The following is a 20,769-nucleotide window of genomic DNA, read 5'->3' as shown; positions in this document are numbered from 1 at the left end:
GTATTCAGCATTTTCACAAAGGTGATGGTGTGACTCTTATGACTGAAAAGCCCGGGATTTGCAGAAAGGAGGTAACTTGCCCCAGTGTGTGAACTTGGCATATGCATTCTGACGTTACAAGTCCTATTTATTTGTCTACTGGCCTACTCTTTGTCTTCTGCAGAGCTATGTCCTGGGAAACCATTAAGCAGGAAATTGGTCTGTTCCTAGTGCGTTTGTGTGCATAGGAATCTCCAGTTTTGAACAATGTTCATGGACAGAAACAGCCAAGTCCTAAATTCCTCTGTCCATTTCTGCAGCCTCTGGTTAGTAGATGAGATGTGCGAGATACGTCTATTGACAGAAGGGTACTGGGCTGAAGGCAGCAGCACCAAGGTGTTTCTGCTTTCTATGAGTCAGGAGGGGTTGAATGGATGTACACATAGGAAAGTGATGCACGTTCCCGTTGAGAGTTAACTCATCTCCAGATGGTGAAGAAATGTATCTAAGTAATTTAGGAGCACTGAATGTCTCCTGAGGATTGAGACATAAAAAGAAGAATATCAATCTCTCTAGCAAGCTAACCTACAGGAGAAAAAAAAATGGTTGTTTTCTAGAGATCTGTATGCTTTTTTTGTGTGGGAGAGAATGTGTTGCATTCCGACTTGTGTAAAAAGCACCTTATGGAGGACAAGTTAAAGAGAAGAAATGTTTTCAGCATTTGCTTCAGCAAGGCTTTGTAGTTTCTAGGGAAAACTGAATTTGATGTAGATTCTTTCTCTTACACTCAAAACCTGACCATCCTAGTCACCACTCTCCTGCTAACGGTTTTGGGGGAAAAACTGAAATTCTGTGAAACCCTGTCTATGTATGGGGAAGGGACAGGGAATAGAGTCCCAGAGAGGCAGTGCAGTAGAAATGTCTGTCCTGTGATGGAAATAGTGGAAATAGACTATTCAATTTATGTCTGCCAAGGAAAAGCTTCAACAGTAAAATTGACCTGAATTGTCAGGCTATGGAGTTGCATATAGAAATTTTGCATTTGGAACTTGTGTAGGTTTGAACTATTTGGCTGAAATAGTAGCATAAAGCACCTTGGGGACGGGGCTGACATTGATGGAAAGGGCCACCATCAAATGGTGCCAATCCAGGTGTGAATGTCAGAAACTGGCTCTGCTGGCAGGAGCGCTGTTCACAATACTAGCACAGGCATTTGTAAAATGTCAGTGGCTAAACGCAGTCTGTGCCCCATTTTTTGTCCTTGATGTGGAACAGCTGTCCAGAGAGACTTCGGTATTCCAGCAGGCACTGCTTCCCCTTTTACTGGGGTGAGAGCCCACTTGGGCAGCAAAGGACATTTGAGTGCTGGGAGCTTTGAACTCTGCACGTGACACCTGTCTGTAAAAGTAGCAGACAGCTGCATTATCCTGTGTCCTTGTGGTAATAAATCAGTCTGTGGTCCTTGATCATTTCAGGGACCAGCTAGAGGAGAAGTCAGTTACAATAACAAAGCTGATGTGGGTGAGCACAGAAGTAAAGGCATAAAGGTGAAGGCAGTGCCTGGTGGAAGTCTAATGGTCTTATAATGAATTTCCAGAGGCCATTCCTGGCTGCAGTTTTACAGGTGGCAGCTGAATCAGAGTTGGAAATGAAGTAGTTTCATTATCAAGTCCTTACACTTCAATTTGCTATAAATTGTTCTAGTCATTGCCAAGTGAGTGACAGTGAAGAGAGTCCCCTGGCTTGTTGCCTCGCCCATGAATATAATTTCAATCAGTGCTCACTGTTCACATCCTAGAGGGGCAGAATACCATGTATATGTGGGTTTAAGGCAGGACTGAAGTGAGCTGGAAGAGCTGTATGTGGGGAACCAAGACTTCAAATAGCATAGAGCTGAGGGGATCTGGCAGAGCTTTGTATAGTCCTAGATCTGGAAGAGCTGACTAACGCTGGGATGTATCAGGAGTCCTTCTGATCATGAGGGAGCTGGCTGTCAGCAATCCGCTGGGCTCAGCCCCTGTCCCTGATGCCCTGTTAGCTCACTGCCTCACCTAATGTTAGTCCCTGTCCTTTGTCCTGGAGCAGGGCTCTGCGGCTGATGCTGCAGCTTATGTTATTGCCTCACCAATTGGGATTCTGTGCTTGCTAGAGTTCAAGGTTGGGCTATAAAAATCTGTTCCAGTCTGAAATCTGCTATAAAACTAGTTACACATGAATGGATGTATTTGTCAGGTTGTAAGGGGAAGTTAACTCAGCCATTGATAAAGTTGGTTTCTTGGTTTCTGACAAGTTTTTTTGTTTATTTTCAGTATAACCTTAAAAAGTCTCCATATTTTTCTCATGCAGGCTGTTAGCATACTTCCTAGAAATTCTTTTTACCTAATGTCATGCACACCTTTGTGGTCTGCAGTGAATTGGAAAAAACCCAGCAAAATGTCATCCATGAGAGAGCACTGGTGTGTGAGAGGATTCAGACAAGATCCCTGGCTGCTCAAAAGGTGTAGTTAACTTACAAAATCATTTGTGTACAGTAAGCCTTACCCATATTAACAAACCAGTGCATTTGATTTATCTCCGGGAACCATGAGGGTTGAATTTTCTTTTTGCGATGCTCCTTGTGCTGCTGCAACCAATTTAGGTACCTGAAAGGTGACATCATTTTGTATGAATGTCCATGATCTTTATTCTTTTGGCACCAGTCTTTGTCTGGTGTCTCACTCAGAAATAAGCAGTTCCTTAAGAATGCTTTCTTTTCCAGAGACACATTGCTTCTCCTTATTCATTGGTAGAGTCCTTGCATGAAACATTCAGTGGTTGTTGATAGTAGTAATACTACCAAGAAGACACCAGATGTAATCTGGACTAAGAACTTCATGAGCTTCTGTGAAGTGATCGTTACATACCATTTTGGCTCCTGTTTTTGGTTTTTTGGGGTTTTTTGTTTGTTTGTTTAGGACTAGATTTAAGACCATCAGTGTTTCCTGTTAATTTCCTGCTGAGATGGGGGTGGGGGTGGTGTATTTGCCTTGCTGTCTGTGTTTTGTTCCACATTTGTGAAGATGCTTTACAAGAGCTAGCTTGCTTCCACTGTATTCACAAGCTCCTCTGTGCTGCAGCCAAACACTTCACAGTCCTTGAGAGATTATTTTGTGATTTAATATGGGTTCTCTGTAAAGAATAGAACACCTCCCCACTACCCATGCTTTTCTGCTAATGATACTGCCTTTCAGTGCCATAACCTTGAAAAAAGCTGACAACACAGAAGCAATACTACCTAGACAACTTACCCTTTGAGCACTTCATGGTAGGCTGCCAGATCTGGGCTGGAGAGGTATTTATCCGGCTGTGTTTAGACAGGAGCAGGCTCTTGCATACAAGCCAGCCAGCCAGCACACTTTAGAGAATGGACTTGATCATCCTTTGTGTTTGTGGATGTTGTGAGCTGTTGTTTTACAGCAGCTGGGAGAAAGGCATATCCCACTCTCTGTTCCAGTGAGGAACACAGGACAGAAGCTAATCTATCAGGGCCCGACTTCCCTGTATCTGCAACATCTTTATTTTTTTCCCTGCTGTGATTATTTGCAAATTGTTACCTGTCTCTTGCAGGCAAGGCTGAAGCCTGCGCTGGATCATGCATTAAAAGACTTAATTGGGCACCTTCTGTCCCAGCAGAGTAAACGGAGATCATAACCTTTCAGGGATTAGGAATCCAATTATCTGGAGAAACAGCCACCAGACTGAAATATCCCTTCTAACCTCTTATTGCTTAGTATTCCAAACCTGTACCATCTCCCCGCACTGGAAGTTTCAGAAGTCACCTAATAAAAAAGATTAGAATTACCCTTAAATAGTTTCCATAAAGATTATTATTATCTAGTGATAATTCCATCTCTGAGCCTGTGTCGAGTACTTTTTGGATCCAGATGAGCCAAACAGAGCTGATGGCTTTAAAAGACTAAATTTATTTACAGGCCCTCTAGGGTGAGGCAAAGAGCTTGTGGGACTAACTGTGCACTTCAAATGCCTGGGAGGAGACTTCCCTCTTTCCTCCCCACTCTTTCGTGTTTGATTGATTTATGGAACTCGGCACTGCATGACAGGACTGAGAACTATCTACAAGAAAAAAACTGAAGATGTGATTGAAGATGCAGGTAAAAGGCACCTGCTTCATTATATTGATCCTAGCGAGTATCTGAATTTGCACTTGTCTCACAAAGTTTAAAATGATTACTGAGTCAAGAAGAGCTTTGCCTCCACAACTTAGCACAACAAAAGCATTCAGTGCTCATCATTACCAGCCTGTAATAGCCAGAGTGAACATGTCTTCCTGCAATGGATGAAGAGAGATGGTTTTGGTCTATGAGTCCCGTTGTGAATGCATATGCCAGAAGAACAGATGCACTCAGTAAGGGGGATTCAAAACTGTTTATTGTCTACAGTAGTCTGCTTGTTTTTGTTTATGCAAAAAGTGTTTTGCTCTCTGGGTTTTCTGTTTCTTGGGTGAGCTACAGATAGATGAATGGGTAGATTTACACAGGATATAATCCCATGGAGCAGTATGATATGGAACAAGCAAGAGAATACTTGAGAGACTGAGGATATGGGAATGAGAGTATAAGATGTTATGCAAGAGTCTCCATTTTCTACAGAGGCCCATTGAGGATTGTGTAGACTGAAAGCACATCTGTTTCATAACAGAGGGCTTGCATTTGCCAGACTGCTATTTTAGTATCTGCCTTACCTGTAGATCTCTGCAGAAAATTCTGTATGTGCCAGAGTTCTACTTCTGGTCCAAGAGATGGTAGCGAAGGAGATCAGGAAAGCTCAAGAGTGCAAAATTCCAGCATGCCATGGGAATTCCAGCATGCCTTCTGCTTGTTTGATCTGACAGTGGGACAGATGTGGTGGGAACCACAGGAACTGTGGGGCACTGAGATTATTCCCTTCGGCAACACTGCTTGTGATTCCTCCCCATTTGCAGCCTTACAGAGCCTGTTCTAGAGCTGAAGAGTTTTATGCTGTATTTACTGCATTCTCATTTCATCCTTACCCATTTTTTCCCAGGTTTTCACTTCCTTCTCTTAACCTGTTTAGTCAGATAATGTGTCTTTCCCCTTGCTGGGAGACTGAAGGGCAGCACTCCCACTGCAGTCAGTGAAAACAAGTGGCAGTCCAAAGCATTTTGGAGGGGAGTAATGGGGAGAATTTTGGTTGAATTGTGCAGGTTCCTTGCAAACACTATACAGCTTCTATAAACTTCAAATGGAACACCTCCCAGAAACAAACACCCTATGAATTGTTGTTTCTTTAAGTTTTTAGAGAGCTACACAGAGGTGTATCTCTTGTTTGCAAGACGGAAAGTAGTAGTGCAACGGAGAGTGTGCAGCAGGCTGTTCCTTAACCTGCCCACTGCTTGTTCTCTGTAGGGCAGTGGTACGTAGTGGGAAGTTTCCCACCAAAGGAGTTAGGAACTTACATAGTTTGTTCTTGTCTGGGTTTTGAGCACAAAGGTTGTTATGGCTATTGTTTTTTATTAGTTTAATATATGTTGAAGTCTACAAATAAATGCTGGGACCCAGGTGGAACAGATGAGATGTGACTAAGTTCTTGGATGATTGATAATGAGCAAGGACTGGAAAATCAATTGTGTTAATTCCTGGCTTGTCACCAGGACGGAGAATTAATGAGAAAATCTGTCTAACTTAATGGTATTTACACATTATACAGACTATGATAAAATTGTCTTCAGGCGCTACTTGGCATCACAATTATGGGATTATTGTAGATCCAGAGGCAGGAACAGAAATCCACAAGAACAAACATCTCTTCACAAGTGATGACATGGACCAGCTAGGAGGGCTGAAGAGGAAAGAGACAGGCATAATTTTTTGCTTCTTGTACTGTATGCTTAAGAACTTACTATAGGGCTGTGACATCGGTGTGTGATGACTCATGTTGTGTGTGATGCTGTGCTTGTGATAAACACTATGCCCCATGGGAATCCTTCCCTCCAGAGGCCTTAAAGCACTTTGTAGTCAGCAGGGAGGCTGCTCATCTCCCAGTGCAGTGGATTCTGGGTAGCTGTTGGAAACAATTGAAAGACTTGAGCCCTCATCTTCCTCTTGAGATAGGGGGTGGTCTGCAGTTATGCTCACTGAGCATGAAGAGTTGGTGCCAGAGCAGCAGCGGTGTTGTGGCACTGAGGCTGAACCAGTGGTGCTGGCTTCCCTACACTGACCTGCCAAAAAAGTTAGGTAGGCACGCAGCAGATAGCCATTGGACTCCTGCAGAAATTCGTGAAGCTGTCAGTAACTCCTCTGCAGAACATAGTGCAAATGTACCTGCTTGAATGAGTGGGGAGCACTGGTCTTGATCATGACTGACAGAAAAGTGAATCCATCTCCCAAACTGCCTCCTGTCTGCCAGGAGTTAATCCAGCTGAGACAGCATCAGTATAATTGATGGTGTAATACTGAGTAAGTCATCCATAAACCCTGTGTACTCAGAACACCTGCATCCTTCTTGCTTTTCTTGTCAACCTCCCTCTCCTTGCTGTTGCGCTTCATATGCCCTCCCATCCTCCAGTCTACATTTCAGTATGCTGAATGGTTAAAATCCCAGCAGCTCCCAGGGCTGTCGAAAGGGGAATAAAGGAAAATGCTATATAGAGAGTGACACTAAATTTGTTTCATGTTTTCTCTCTAAAGATTTGGTGCAGGTTCTTTTTTTTTTCCATCTCAATGTGTCAAGGTTTTAGTTGTGTTGGAAAGTTTTGGAAAAGAATAATTAAACGTTCCTCCTTCTGACAGGCTGATGACTACAGCGGTGAGTCAGGGGAATAGGCCAGACCTCAAATGCCCCCAGAGCTGAACTCTGCTAGTTCTTTAGCTGCTTAGGTAGCCTCTATATAGCTGCCTCTATAACCTAGAGGTCCCAATTCTCAAATTTACATTTTTTAGGAGAATTCCTACACGGCAAGTCCTGGTTATCTCCTATAGGTTGTGTTATCCTCATGTTTTCTACAAAGGTCCTTAAACTTTCAGTGCCTTTCTTTGTATTAGCGAGATCTTATTGCTACCAAGAGGTGTAAAGAGTTACAGTCTGCTTAGCAAGAAAGGGACCCAGATTCTTCACAATTTCCAGACTGCTGTAGTAAAGGTTGTCTTCTCTATTTGCATGCTTTGAAATTACAGCTGGGTTGGATGCACTATGAGACTTGTCTGATAGTGGTTGTTTCAGAGATCACATACTAGAGGTATCTGATACGCTGGTGGGCAGTGAGCAGAGACAGGCTTTCCAAAGTTTTACTGTGCATAATCTGTGATGAAAGAAGAAAGTAGCATCCAGAATGAAACAGTGTGGGACATACCTTTTTGAGATACAAAAGGCTGAGATACAAAAAGTTGAGATATAGTCTTTCCCAAGATTCAGCTTTAATAAATATTTTCACAGGTGCTCAGTAAAATCCTGGATTCAGGCAGAGACAACCTGTGCTGTGACTATGTTTAAATGCTGGAAAGGAAGTACCACGGTGCCCTGAAGAAAAGCAGCTGAGAGCTCCCAGATTTGATCTCTGTCTCATGCATAGTGTATTTCTTTGTATGTTATCTAACTGGGAGGACTTGATAACAATGTAAAAACAGTATTTCTAGGGTGTGGCTGTGTAGCAAGAGATGTAAAATTCAGTTCTTCCAGCTCTTAAAACACCCAGGAGAATATCTCTAATGCGAGCATAAATGCACTTGTAATGCATGGGTTGACTGGTTCTGATTCTCTCCAGTGGAGGATAACGGCTTGCCTGCAGCCTCTCAGCTTTACTACACATCTCCACTTAGCCAGCGGGGAAACTTAGGAGCAATGTGCTGAAGCAGCCTGCTTGAGGCCACACAGTGAATCGGTGGTGTCGCAGATATAGGAACCAGAAAGTTAAACTATTTGCTGGTCCTTTACTTTGTTTGTTCATTTCATGGGGATGGGAAGATGGGCTAGAGGTAAGGAGAGCAGTAAAGGATGATTCTTTGACAAAATGTACTGAGAAGTCTCTAAGCCTCAGTTTGCCACTACACTGTTCTATTCCTTGGAACCCCTCACAAAGGAAGCAGCTGCGCAGAGTTGATTTGGACGTGTGTCCGAGGTGATTTGGACTTAAGGTATGTTGTTTCCCCTTCTGAATGTAATTGAATTCAACCCTGACAAAGCCAAATAAGGTGGCCACTGTGGCTGCCAACTGTAGTTAAGAACAGAATGCTCTCTGAATAAAAAGAAATTGAAATCCCAAGCATTCTTAATTCTCATGATTTCTGACAAGCTTGTGGAAAGCTGCCTCCTTAATCCTCAGGCTGTGTTCTGCTTAGACTCTCCCCGTTTTCATGAACTCCTGCTATGCCTGTGTCACATGAACATCAGACAGGAAGATCAATGAGCAGATTGAGCTATGCCTACATACTCTGACATACAGGTGTGCTGCCTCAAAATGCATAAATATATTTGGATGGCCCCAGACTGGATCACTTGCATGCAGAAAAGACAGGAATTATGAGGCTGTGAAATCAATCCATAACGATGGATGGTCTGCTTGGCTGATGCTTTCAGTGTTGCTACCCCAAGTAGAAACTACACTGATACGTTGTGGGAGAGGATTCTCAGCGCTGAGAGCCTCAAATAGTAAAACTCAGTGCAAGTCTGTGCCCGCTGCAGTGATCTGTCCTGGGAAGAGGGGCAAAGTGTTACCGAGGGAGAACAAGACTTGCTTCATACTGAGTTTTATGTTTAGGAGGTAAATTATAGAAGTAGCTAGTGGTTAAGGCATTAGTCTGCAGCTTGCAGGCTCATGTTAAATTCTTTGCTCAGTAGCAGGTTTTGTGTCTGATAGTGGATCAGATACTTCCCTTTCCTGGTATCCGTTCCTCACCTGTATATTGGGGATAATTGTATCATTTGGCCAGAGTATTGTCATGACACATCTGTTAAGACTCTGAGGGATGTAGATACTGTTGTGATGAAAGCTTCATCAGTAATTAAGATGGAAGTTTAGATGTTTTTCTAGGTGATCTGTCCAGGCCTGGTTCTGGGAAAGACTTGCTGACAAGAGGCTGAATCAGGACTTCCTTTCTTTTGTTCTGCTCTTGTCTACAGGGGAGTTTTATCTCCTCCTGTGGGCTTAGTCACTGGAAACTCTGCAGTGCATGATAAGACTGTGAAGAAAAAAAGATGAAAAAGCAAAAGGATTAAAATCTAAAGGCCTCATCCACCGTGTGCCCTGGAGAATCTGCTCAAACTGAAGCCTCTTGCAGAAGCTGCATATATCTCTGTATTAGTTCTGGCAAGGAGGATGTCTCTGTGTCTCTGTAATTAAGGCAGAGCAGCTGTGTTCCTGGACCTTGGACAGCACTTAGGCATCAGTTTCTTCAGACCATAGCCTGGAGGAGACCTTGAAGATAAGGCAGGTAGAGCTGGGAGCTTAAACTGCAAAATCTAGGTCCTGAGTAATAGAGTGGGTTTCATGGGGTTAACTTATTTTCTTTCCTGGGGAAACCATGACAAGAGTTTCTCTGATTTGTTATTTGGCTTCTTTTGAAAATATCTTAAACATTGTATGTAGAGGAATGAAGGCAGTGGGTTGATCAGCATTGATAACATGCAGCTGTGGCCTTGCCTCAAAGGCAGTGAGTTGATTGACATGGATGATGTGCAGCTGTAGCTTGTTCCCTCTAGGTAGTTAAATAGCCCTAAGGAAGGGGGGGAAGGTGTGTGTGTGTTGGATGGAGGAGGAGTACTGTGGTCTGACCTCTGGAGGAAGGGCAAACAGCAGGGACAGTAGAATCTGACTGAAGGTAAAAGCCTTGTTGTAGCCTACTGGTTTGTTTGTGCTGCAGCAATTGTGGACTTGATCATGATTATGTCTTGTGGCTGAATGCAGGCAACTATGTCCTTCTTATGCCAGCTCACCTTTGGAAAGTGTGTAGGACTTAAAACCAAGTGCTATTTCTCAGCTCTGAAAGCCTGCAGAAGAACAGAACCTGTGATCTGCCAAGGATGGAGTTTGTGGTACAACCAGTCGTGGAAAGATTTCCTTGAAATTAATGGTATAAATTGCTTAGGAATTGAGAATGAGTTGTGGTAAAGGAAAGGAGGGCGTGGAAGTAGGTCCAGGAAAAGAACTGTCTCTTGGGAAACAGTCACTAGAATAAAAAATTCAGCATTCTTTTTGCTGCACAAGGCTTATACTTGGATGGGTCCTCAAAGTCTTTTGAAGACTTATTTGGCAAAGCTGAATGCTGGCAGTGTATCAGTATGCCCTTTGCTGTGATAAGAGTCCTGAATTTACTTTCAGGAGAAGCTATGTTTGCTTAATTCTTTAAGGGCTGGAGCACTTGTAGAGATTCATTATCTGGTTTCAGAGGTTCCTCTCATCTAACTCCACTCCTGTCTTAACAAGGGATTAATATGTCATCTGCCTGGCTTCTAAGTTATGATGGGAGAGTGAAAAATGATGGATTTGATGGAATAGCAAAACTTGTTCATCTTGGAGAAGCAGATATTAAAATACTTCAACAAAAAAGAACCTTTATATGCTTCAAAAGCCTAAAATAGCTGAAGGGCTGATGAGATGTAACAATAGGAATAAGGGAAAGGTTTATTAGCAATATACCAGGAACTCAGAGTAGCTGAATAACTCATAAATCTTTCATGAATTTTACGAAAATGAGGGATGAAATCCTAAATGCTGTAGATAGAGAGAGATATAGATATATTTCTCTTGCCTGAGAATATCTTGGTAAATTATTATCTTTTGAAATTAAGAAACTATCTGGTTTGGGTTTGTATTATTTTTCTGGAGTCTAAGAATCTATTGAAGTTTTTGTCTCAGTGTTCTGGTCTCCCTTGACAGAAGGAAGGGAGAGAGTGGATGTTTTAAATATTAGACAACGGATTTGACTGTGAAATTGTTACTCCAAAGCAAAAATGGGATACAGTGGGTAAACAAGATTGCACTCCAATTTATTGTGGAACCTCTGTGATTTCAGTTTGCAATAAATAATCTGATTTGTGCCCCTTATTCTCTGCTGATGGCCTGGTAAAGTGTCTCCAGGAAACCAAGTTTGCCAGTCTCCCAAAGAGGAAGAGACCTGGGGAGAGCAGCTGGAGGATGCATAATGTGCTTTTCTTTTTGGGTCTGCATTCTTATATTACTGTTGTCACTGTAAAGGGGTCTGAGCCAGATCTCGCTTGAAGTCTGTGCTTAGAAATGAGTCTGTTTGATGGACTGGGACCTGGCCAACAGCCTTAGGCAGCCACATGGTTCCCAGGAACACAGAGACATGGCACAGCCTATTTTATATTGCATGACCTATACTCTGTGGTGCTAACGGGGGATTAGGTAGGAGATAAAGCCCACTATCCCCCAAAAATCTGCCTAGAAGGTTTAAAAAAAGAAAGGAGAGACAACCAAGCAGTACAGGATAAGTCAATGGAAACTGCAGGGTGAATGTTTAGTGGAGAAGGGCCACTGAGGAAAGGAGGCAATTTGAAGATTTGCAGGCTTACAAGAAAGGTCTGTCCTACTCCAAGTAGCTGTATTTCATCCCCTGCTGGGAATCTAATCCTCCTTGATCTTCAGAGCTTTGCCTGTGATTCCAAAAGTGTGTCAGCCTCAATGCCAGCTTGTTAGTAGTGCATGGGGGCAAAAGGTCAAAAATCAGAATGGAATATGATACAGCAGCACATACTTTTGGAGCAGGCAATGAGAGAGAAGTATGCTGGGGACTTCCTTGGTTATGTGTCCAGAGATGCTGTGCCTAGAATTGGAAAGATCTGAGGACCATAAAGGGTCCTCGTTCCTTTGCCTAACCTCCATACCATCTTTGCATGTGCTCCCTCCATAAATACTACCTCAAGACCTATCCATCTTCACTGTCTCTAAAACACAGTGAAGTTTAGTGGTTGGTATGGGTATTTGGTTGGTATTATGGGTATTTTGGTCAAGTGGTAAGATCTTATGCCCATTTCTTCCATAGGCAATGTTTTCTCTCTGCTAAGAGCCTGAAGTTCTCCAGTTGCTCTAAAGAGTGCTGTGAGTATACTGTACTGAGAGAGCTCTAGAGGCTAATAAAACACTTAGCATTCTTCTAGTGTGAAACTTTTTCAGCACATCCGATTAGAAGAATGAAGATATTTTGCAGTATACTTGATAGAACCTCTAGGAAGAGAGAAGTCACAGCTGAAGAAACTTGTCTTTGAGTGAGAAAACTGTGGCTTTGCTTCTGTGCAGGCATGCAGCTTGGTGCTGCATTGGCCCCACAGAGAAATGGGGTGGCCCCCACAACAGTTTGAGAGCTTCCATCAGATCCTAGTCTTGCTGGAATTGTCCTCTTGCCCATGATGCTGTGCTTTGCACATCAGTGTTACATGCAGTTACAACGGTAGCCAGATATGCAGGTGGAAAAACTGCTCTGTTCTTCTCTGGCATCTTTTTGTTGGCCTCTGTTGCTCAATTTGAACAAGTACTGATGAAAAGCTTTGTGCTGGCATCATAGGAAGCCCAAGTGCTCTGCTACTACGGAAGATGATTAGAAGTTTCTCTCAGGCTGTGCAGTCTGTGTGGTTCAACCAAATCCGAAGGTAGCATTCTGCAACATCAGGAGTCCAGCCCTCAGCGTGACTGCTGAAAAGGCACCATTCAAAAAAGGATTAGCTACTGACAGCTGCAGTAGGGAACTGGGGTGGGAGATCTGTCTCACGGCAGAGAATTGCCAGGACCTGCCTATGATGAATATGAAGGCAGTCCTCTTTGAAGCTACTGGGCTGTTTCACCCTGTTTTCCTCTAGCTTTCTACCTAGCTCCCCAGCTGACTGCGTGGCCTATGCCCACAGCAACTCTTTGATGTTGATACACTGCAGTTACTGATGTTGTCAGAGAAATTCCAGCAGGCAGAAAGGCGCTTTTTCCCAGTGCTGCTCAATCCCAGATCCCTTGTGTCCAGCACAAAATACCCTGCAGTGTCAAGATTGCCTAGAGATAAGGCTTCAGTTACATCACTAGGTGGAGCTCACAACATAAGAAATACTTGACTTGGAAGAGCCAGGTGCTGTGTTACTGACTAAGCTGGCTGTTTCAGAAAAAGCTGATGTGAGGGGAGTGGCAAACGTGTGGGGGGGAAAGATGTAGAGTACTAGAGAATGGGGGATGAGGAAGCATGAGGCTGAGAGCTGTTGCTTTGGGGTGAAGATTGAAGCTGCAGTTCAGTGAGATGCATTGTCCTTTGAGGATCTGCTGTATGCTGTATTTGTGGATAGTTTGGGCACCTGTTCTAAGAGCACATTGTGGAAGTATGACTGGCAAAGACAATTAGTACAGGACAATGGTATCTTATCAAGTACAGGCATATGTGGGCACATTGTCTATACAGGCGCATGCACATCAGAATAAAAGGATGAATCTGTTTGCATCAGTTTGTTTCAGTCTTTCTCACAACACAGGCAAGTTGGCTCACTGACATCACTGGAAGGAACATACTTTCTGTGTGAGGGAGGTGTCTAGATTGATTCCTTTGTGTTCACTTTCTATAGCATTCATACCATCCAATCGTACTATGCAGCAGGGAAGGAAATTTTAAATTCCATTTCTGTCAGCATCAACATCAGAATCAATCAAGGAACTCAATCATTTGTCGAGTCATAGAGCAAAAATAATTCCAAATGACAATTGTATCTAAGCAACCTAGCCTGACTGTTGAGTGGTATAGAAAATGAAATTAGTGAAACATTTTGGTAACCAATTTGAAGTAACAAATCTGTTGGGTAAGAAAAAATTCCCCTTTCTCCAGAGACATTTTGCAAAAGAAGGAAGAAAAACTTGTTGAGAAAGTTATTTGTTGTGATTGACCTGGCTAGTAAGCTCTTTGGGGCAGGGATCATCAGGGTCTTTTATCCTGTGGTTATACTGTACCTAGCACATAGGCTACCCTCTGCCTATGCATGTAGCTAAATTCAAACAAATGTAAGTGCACTACAACCAGATTAAGGTACTTCATAAATAGATTGTAAAGGCTCAACACGTATCTAGTGTCTGAGTATTACATGTTAGGGGGGTGGCGTAAGGCGCTTGCATCATGATAAATGTTTATAGAGATCTCCCATTCATTTATTAATGGATAGATCGTTGGTATTTGGTAACCACATTATTAATGCAGTTCCAGTATACACGGTGATGAAATGTTGATGAGAGCAGCACTGGGGCAATTATGCCAAAGCTCAGCATCCTGATGGACTCCACATGCAACCCATCCCATCCCTGGATATGAGACTGGAGCTGTCTTTATGCTGAGATGATATTGACTTTTCTAGGTATAAATCAAGAGGGAAACCTCATGGGCCCAGATAACTTCTGCCATGCTTGAACCGGCTCAGGCAGAATCATGCTAAGGAAGAATTTCTTCTCTTCTGCTATCTTTCATCATCCCCTGGGCTTTAAAGCCAGCATTGGAGAGATGGTATCTCTTGCTGCTCTCGTATCTCTTTGAAGTTGGAGTCCTTCTTAAGCCTTGGATGTTAACATACTCCTCCACAGCCAGCCAGCAGCATGTAGTGGCTGTAGTATCATTCTTTAGTTTCTTAATAGCACAGTATCATGACTAACTCTGTTACCATACTGTGTCAGTACACTGACACAGAGCGTTACTAATTATGATGATTAATGGGTTTAATTTACTTAGAAAGAATAATGTGCAATAATTCCATTGTCAAAGCTGAAAATCTGGAGTTCCAGCTTCAGATTCTGTCAACACTGTTGTTAAAAACCCTTTTGTGTTGGAGAAAAGTCATTGAGAGATGTTATTCCCACATGTTTTAGGATACAAGCTGCCTTGGAAATTTTCCTATCCACCGATAAGGCTGCTTTGTCATGAAAAAGACTATTAGGAGAAATTCTGCCTTTTTCTTCCCTGTGCTTAATGTTTTCTTTAGTGATGCTTTTATAAACGATAAATATTTGTTACCTGTTGTGTAGAGGTAAAGGATTCTGCTGTTTTTTTGTAGTGGTAGATGAGAGAGAGCTCTTGGTCGTAAAGAATATGAATGGTATTATTTCATTTGAGGCTGCTGGCTGGACAGGCCCTGCAGTGCTGTGTTTTCTAGCTCCCAAGGCTGACTGGTACTGCCTATTGCAGCTGTTTCCTAAGCTTGAAGGAGCAATATTGGAAGGAATTGCTTACATCAGGGTAGTTTCATGCTATCCCTCTTGATGTCCAATCTGAAAAAGTAATTACAGTTTTTTGTAATGTCAAAGCCTCCAAAGATGATTGGGGCCCAGGTGATCTGATTCAAAGGTGGTATAGTCCCTGCACATCCCTATCTCTCCAGGACAGCCTGGCTGCTTTTCTGATTTCTTCCCCCTACCCAGGTTTGTTTGGCTATGACTTCCATGTACCAGATAGTTAAGTTTCTTAGATCAGCAAGATCACTTCTGCGCTCTGTAAGCAAGGCAGAAGAGGTCAGATACAATGCACCATTGTTTATGTTTTGAGAATCTTTATGGCTTTAATTGTTGACTTAATTATCACTTCCTGTGAGCAAGAAACATTCCCCAGAGGTAAAATGATAAAATATCCACATTCCCTCTCCCAGCTGTCATTCTGAGATCTAGCAACTTTGTGTTTAACAGCAGCTATAAATAAACCATGCTTAAGCCCTAGTGACTACTATGATTCTAGTGAGTCACTCAACTGACGAAGCTTTAATCTGTATATCTCTGCCTCTTCCCATTACTTATCCAGTCTCACATTTTGTTGTGATCTATGCTCATGTCAGTAATTTGCATCAGGGTCTGTGTCTGGCAAAGAAATAGCTCACATGCCCATTGTACTGTCTGTTAAACCTTAATGCTGCAGAAGCATTAACAAATTAATTGCTCTGTGATTGAGGGGAAACTGAGGCAGAGAAAGGTCAGCCAAAGCCTCCCAACTGATTGTTGACAGAAGGAATAGCAGGATGTAGCTGTGCCCCCTTAGCCACTGAATGCTGCTTTCTAACTTAAATCTTGTCTAATCTGTGCTGTATGTGGCATAGGTGTTCGACCTTTCTTCCAAAATCTCCTCTTAAGCTTCTGGCCAGAGCAGTTGCCCTTTAATATTGATGCACATGAAGGTCACAGTTGCTTGTTTGTGATCCTTGATGGGAAGATGATATTTTTCAGGTACACTAGAGGAAGGAAATCTGAGTTATTTACAATATATTAGCAAAGAGTTGTCAGAAATCTGTGACTTCCCAGCCAAACCAAAGTCTCATTAAAGCCTGTACTTAGGTTTTTCTGGCTTCAGTGAGAGCTGTATGAAGCTATTATGCTGTCAGCCACTGGTGTGGCTTAATATATTTAAATAGGATTTGTCGCTCCCTGCTTCCTACCCCTATCAGTGGACCAGTGTCAGAGGCTTATTAAGGTGGAGACTGTGTATCAGTAATGAGCAAAAAGGTGTCTGATGTACTCTGCAAGGCACCTGGAGAGTCATTGCTTCTGGAGAAAAGCCCTTGTAGAAAGAAAGGATATTACTCCAGTTATGAATATCCTAAGAATTGTGATCCGGGCAGCCTGCCTTGTCCTCGCTGAGCCATTCAGAGCCAGCGTGTTGTGCTGCTGGGGCACCCCAGGCAGAGTATTCCTTCTCTGCAGAGCCTTTGCTGTGTCCCCTATTCTGTACCAGCTGCATTGCATGCCGCTAGGTTACATACTCAATGAACTATCAGCTTGCCAGAAAGTTTGTTTAATTCTTCAGCTGCCTCTTTGGCTGCTAGTTCTAACCATAAAAAAAGGGAATCTGAAACCACCCACAGGCCATTGCAACAGGGGACTCTAGTAGTTTGTCTCTCACCTTGTGCACTTTCCCTCTTCTGTATTTTCTAGGCTTGCTTGTGAGCGGGCTCTTTGCTACTAGTGTGTGCAGTAGAGGAGATGGTGCAAGATCCCCTCTGAACCTTGTGCTTAGCCCACAGTTTTAGACTGTTTATTCCATAACTGCTCCTCCTCTCCCTCATAACTCCAAGTCAGATAAATCTGAGATAGCCAGCAAAGCCTGTCCCTGACTACTGCCATCTACTTTCTCTCCAAGAGTTTATCTGTCAGCGTGCTCAGATGAGGCCTCCGCTTCACTCTTGAGCTGGCAGGGCATTGGATTAGACATTAGGAAAGCAGGTTTCTGTGCGCTTCTGGTGTGACTGGTGTGACTTCTGGAAGTGACTGGTGAGACAGAGGGCAACTCCTGTGTCTCTACTTCTTCTTTCAAAATAGGACAATCCTTTCCTCCCCATTTTTTCTCTCTTTTTAGATAAAGTCTCTTGAGGTGTTGATATAGAACAAACACACAGTGCAGAAGGGCCCTAATTTCAGCTGAGATCTTTAAGAATGCTATGATATCCAAGGGGATATTTTGTGGCAGAAAAGAGGATGATGTTGAACTGTATGTCATTCCTTACTGGCTCAGCTCTTATCCCCCCTCAAATGAAGCAGAATCTTCAGTACCCATTCCCTCTTGCTCCCCTGAAACAGTTAATAGATAATGTTCTTGTTTGTAGTTCTACCAGGAGTTTTTTAATTACCTGTATGGTTTTATTTCGTAATGGCAATGTTTGCTCCATTAGGCTATTGGCATCTTTGCAGGAAGCAAACAAACCTACTGGCATCCATCAAGTTGAGTAATTACTGAGAGTTTTTTTACTTTTTTCAGTTTTCCTGATCAATACTGGCACTAGCTCTGCAGCTTGGGCTCTGAGCCTGGCTGCTCACGCAGCCAGTGCTTATGCTGCAGCCTTAGCAGTCAGCTAGCTGGGAAATGAGGGCTCGGTAGTCCTGAAAGAACCAGAAAGGGACAGAGAAAGGCTATAATATCATCCCCAAGAGCCTAGGCACAGGCAATGCCCAGATTGTGCCCTGATCTCTTCCTGTAGGATTTTACAGCTAGTGGAATCTAGACTTTTGTACCATAGGTATTTTTTTAGAGGGAGCTGGGAAGTTTTGTTTAGGCTGGTTGCGTTTAGGCAGGCTGGGTATCTATTTTGTGAAAGCCTTCAGAGTTGAACATCTGTTCCATGTGCATCTGCCGTTGTAGGACCCAGCTTATGCCTTTGAGGCCTATGTTGAGAAGGAAAAAACTAAAAAATGAGAGCCCAAGTGTATTCCCCTTCATATCCTCATCCTTATGTGCTCATTATACTTGTCCAAATAAGGTGTGAAATGCTACACAGCAGAAGGAAAGCTTTTTGTATCGTAGCTAGCAATAAGATAAGGTGCGAAGTGGGAACAGCCTAACCCAAGGCACACATGCAATGACTGTCTTTCAATCATTGCGGTGTCCTACTGGGGAATTGTGCCAGCCAGCCATCTTTAGCAGTGAAATACTTCAGTGACAGACCAAACACACCCTTAGTAGTGGAAGAAATAGACATAATCATGGTAGAAGTGGCATCTTGAGCGTAAGCCCTACTTTCATGGCTTGTTTATACAAATGCTCTGGAGTGGGTCACTGCTAGCTTGTGGAGACCAGGACACGCAGAACATGCTATTCACCAGAATAGTTAAAGGACAGCAGAGGGTTCTGACTCTTCCAGTGAGGGCAGAAGGGGAAGGAAAGGACCAGGCATTGAACTGAGCGGTATCCATCCTGAACAAGAACAGCTTCTGTGTGCAGAGGCAAAACCTCTTCCGCCTGTGTTAGAATTTAACTGGCAGGGCTCAGTAATTCGTAAGGATTTTGCAGCCTGACCCTCATCAAGTGGAATGTGTTGGGCACTGCAGGGAGAGCGCAACATTGTCACTATTTGAGCAGTGAGATGTGGTATAGCCTAGTGCAATGATTTCCTGAAGAGAAAGGAAGCTGCAGTGAGCTCCGAGAGGAGGTGGGGAGGCTAAGCAAGGATGGCAAAGGGGAAGGATAAGTTGTATAAATGGCAGTGCTTTAACCCTCCTTTCCAAAGCATGGTAAGTCCAAATGCCCTGATATAGGGACATTCCTGTGGAGATAACTACAAATGGGACAGCCACAAAAGAGTAGAGGAAAGGCCACATATTCCCCCCCTCAGTGCCTGTCACTTTTTCTCCCCACAGCAAGAGTCTATAGGAAGTGGAACAGGGCCGTATGTGCTGATATGCTGTTGATCTGAAAACTGCTGTGTCTTGGAAAGTCAGAGCAAAGGTTCATAACTGACTCCAGCAGGCACAGGAACCCAGCTTGGGGGCTGATTGGTATTCAGCTCTGGTGCAAAGTGCTTAAGAAAAAACTTATTAATTTCCCCTTCTACAAAGAGCAGGAGTGCGACAGTAATCACAGTATCAAGTCATAATAATAAAAAAACCTCCATTGAAAATAGCTGTTCAGACTCTGGAGGGTTCAGCAGGGGAAGATTGTATTAAGATAAAGTAGATTATAACACCGGTGGACATTAAAGGTTGTCATTGTATGGTAAATCACATCAGGAAGTCACAAAAGCTGCTCTTTACACAGTCAGGGATAGAATACTCTGATATAGCACCTGATTTATTCTCTGCCCCTGTTACACCATCCCTGGAAAACATGTAGGTAGAAAGAGGACAGGAGGAAAGGAGAGGCTTACCAGCTAGACTGGATTTCTGAGCTGCAGTTTTGGGGAAAGTTGGATGGGACTGGGCTGGGGCCAGACAAATTCATTTCTTCCTCTGTTGGGGTTGCTGGGTTTCTGCATACTTACTGCAATGCAGTGGCATGGACTAAAGCTCTTCCTAAAACCCTTCTCTCCCCTGGAATACCTGCACTGATCTGAGCGGGATACATGTGGTTCTGGTGCTGTATGTCCCAGGGAGCATCCTGTGCTCCCCTTGATGATGGGGGCTGCCAGCTAGGCAGTTCAGACTGTCTTATTGCTACCACAGAGACAGCAGCCCACCAGCAGTCCCCAGTCCCCAATATGTGCATATCCAGCCTGGAACATACCCCCAGCCCAGTCCCTAGCATCCTGAAAGTGTCCCAAGCACACCTACCTACCTTTCAACTGTCCAAACCCTTTTGAAACCTGCTTTCTTGCTTCTCTGCCCAAACTAAATTGCTAAAATCTCTTTACTCCTTGCTTGACAGTTACAATCCAGGAACACGTTTAAACCTGCCAGACATTTCCTGATGGGACTTCACACATTGCATAGCTTGACCAAAGCCCTTTCACTGTTGGAAGTTTGTATGTTGGTAAGTGGGCAGGACAAGGGCTACTGGCTCCTTCCTCCCTGGTCAGTGCTCTGTGTGAGTCAATTCTGTCTCAGATATGGATTAAACTAATGCCTAAAATTAACATACGTACGTCATCGTCCCCCCTTCTCATTTTGCAGCTGAGTGCTTTCAAACAAACTCCTGGCTATCATAGTTCTGTGTCCTTGACAGGCAGTTGAAAATCAGTGTTCTGCCCCAGATCTAAAGGTAATGTTTTACCAGATAGCCATACCAGTGAGGGGTGTGAAAAAACAAAATGCCTTGGCAAAGGTTGGAGCGCTGTCATCTTCCTTGCACACTGAAGGTGACCTGCTCTGTCACCATCAGAATTGTCCTGGAAACCCAAAGTGTCCCTGTTAGACCTTGCTGTCATTCACAGAGTTTATTAGATTCTCCAAACTGACCCTCAGGTGAGGCCCAGCATGACAGACTTAAGTTTTTTGGGTGCAGTTATATTCAGAACTTTCCTCAAAACACCACTTTTTTTCTTTTTCAGATCAAGCAAATACTGTTTTCACAGTCCTCCCTCCAAACATTTTCTGGTGTGCAAAGCTGAATCAAAGCAGTA

General features: G+C 43.4%; 1 protein-coding gene across 5 annotated transcripts in view; it reads left to right on the top strand.

Moving 5' to 3' along the window:
* UBIAD1 (UbiA prenyltransferase domain containing 1) overlaps window positions 1-20,769 on the top strand; it is a 38,676-nt gene that overhangs the window by 10,730 nt on the left and 7,177 nt on the right. The window contains exon 4 of one of the 5 annotated variants that reach the window (XM_080380947.1): window positions 3,586-20,235. The exons of 3 other annotated variants lie outside the window; for them this stretch is intronic. In XM_080380947.1, coding sequence (XP_080237073.1) covers window positions 3,586-3,669 — 84 coding nt within the window. In that variant the 3' untranslated portion in view covers window positions 3,670-20,235. One more of the 5 variants, XM_080380950.1, reaches the window with a different exon arrangement.

Source organism: Falco punctatus (assembly GCF_963210335.1).
Source record: "Falco punctatus genome assembly, chromosome: 3".
Taxonomy (NCBI): Eukaryota; Metazoa; Chordata; class Aves; order Falconiformes; family Falconidae; genus Falco; species Falco punctatus.
Note: the sequence above shows the minus strand (reverse complement) of the source record. Positions and strands in the feature narration are given on the sequence as shown.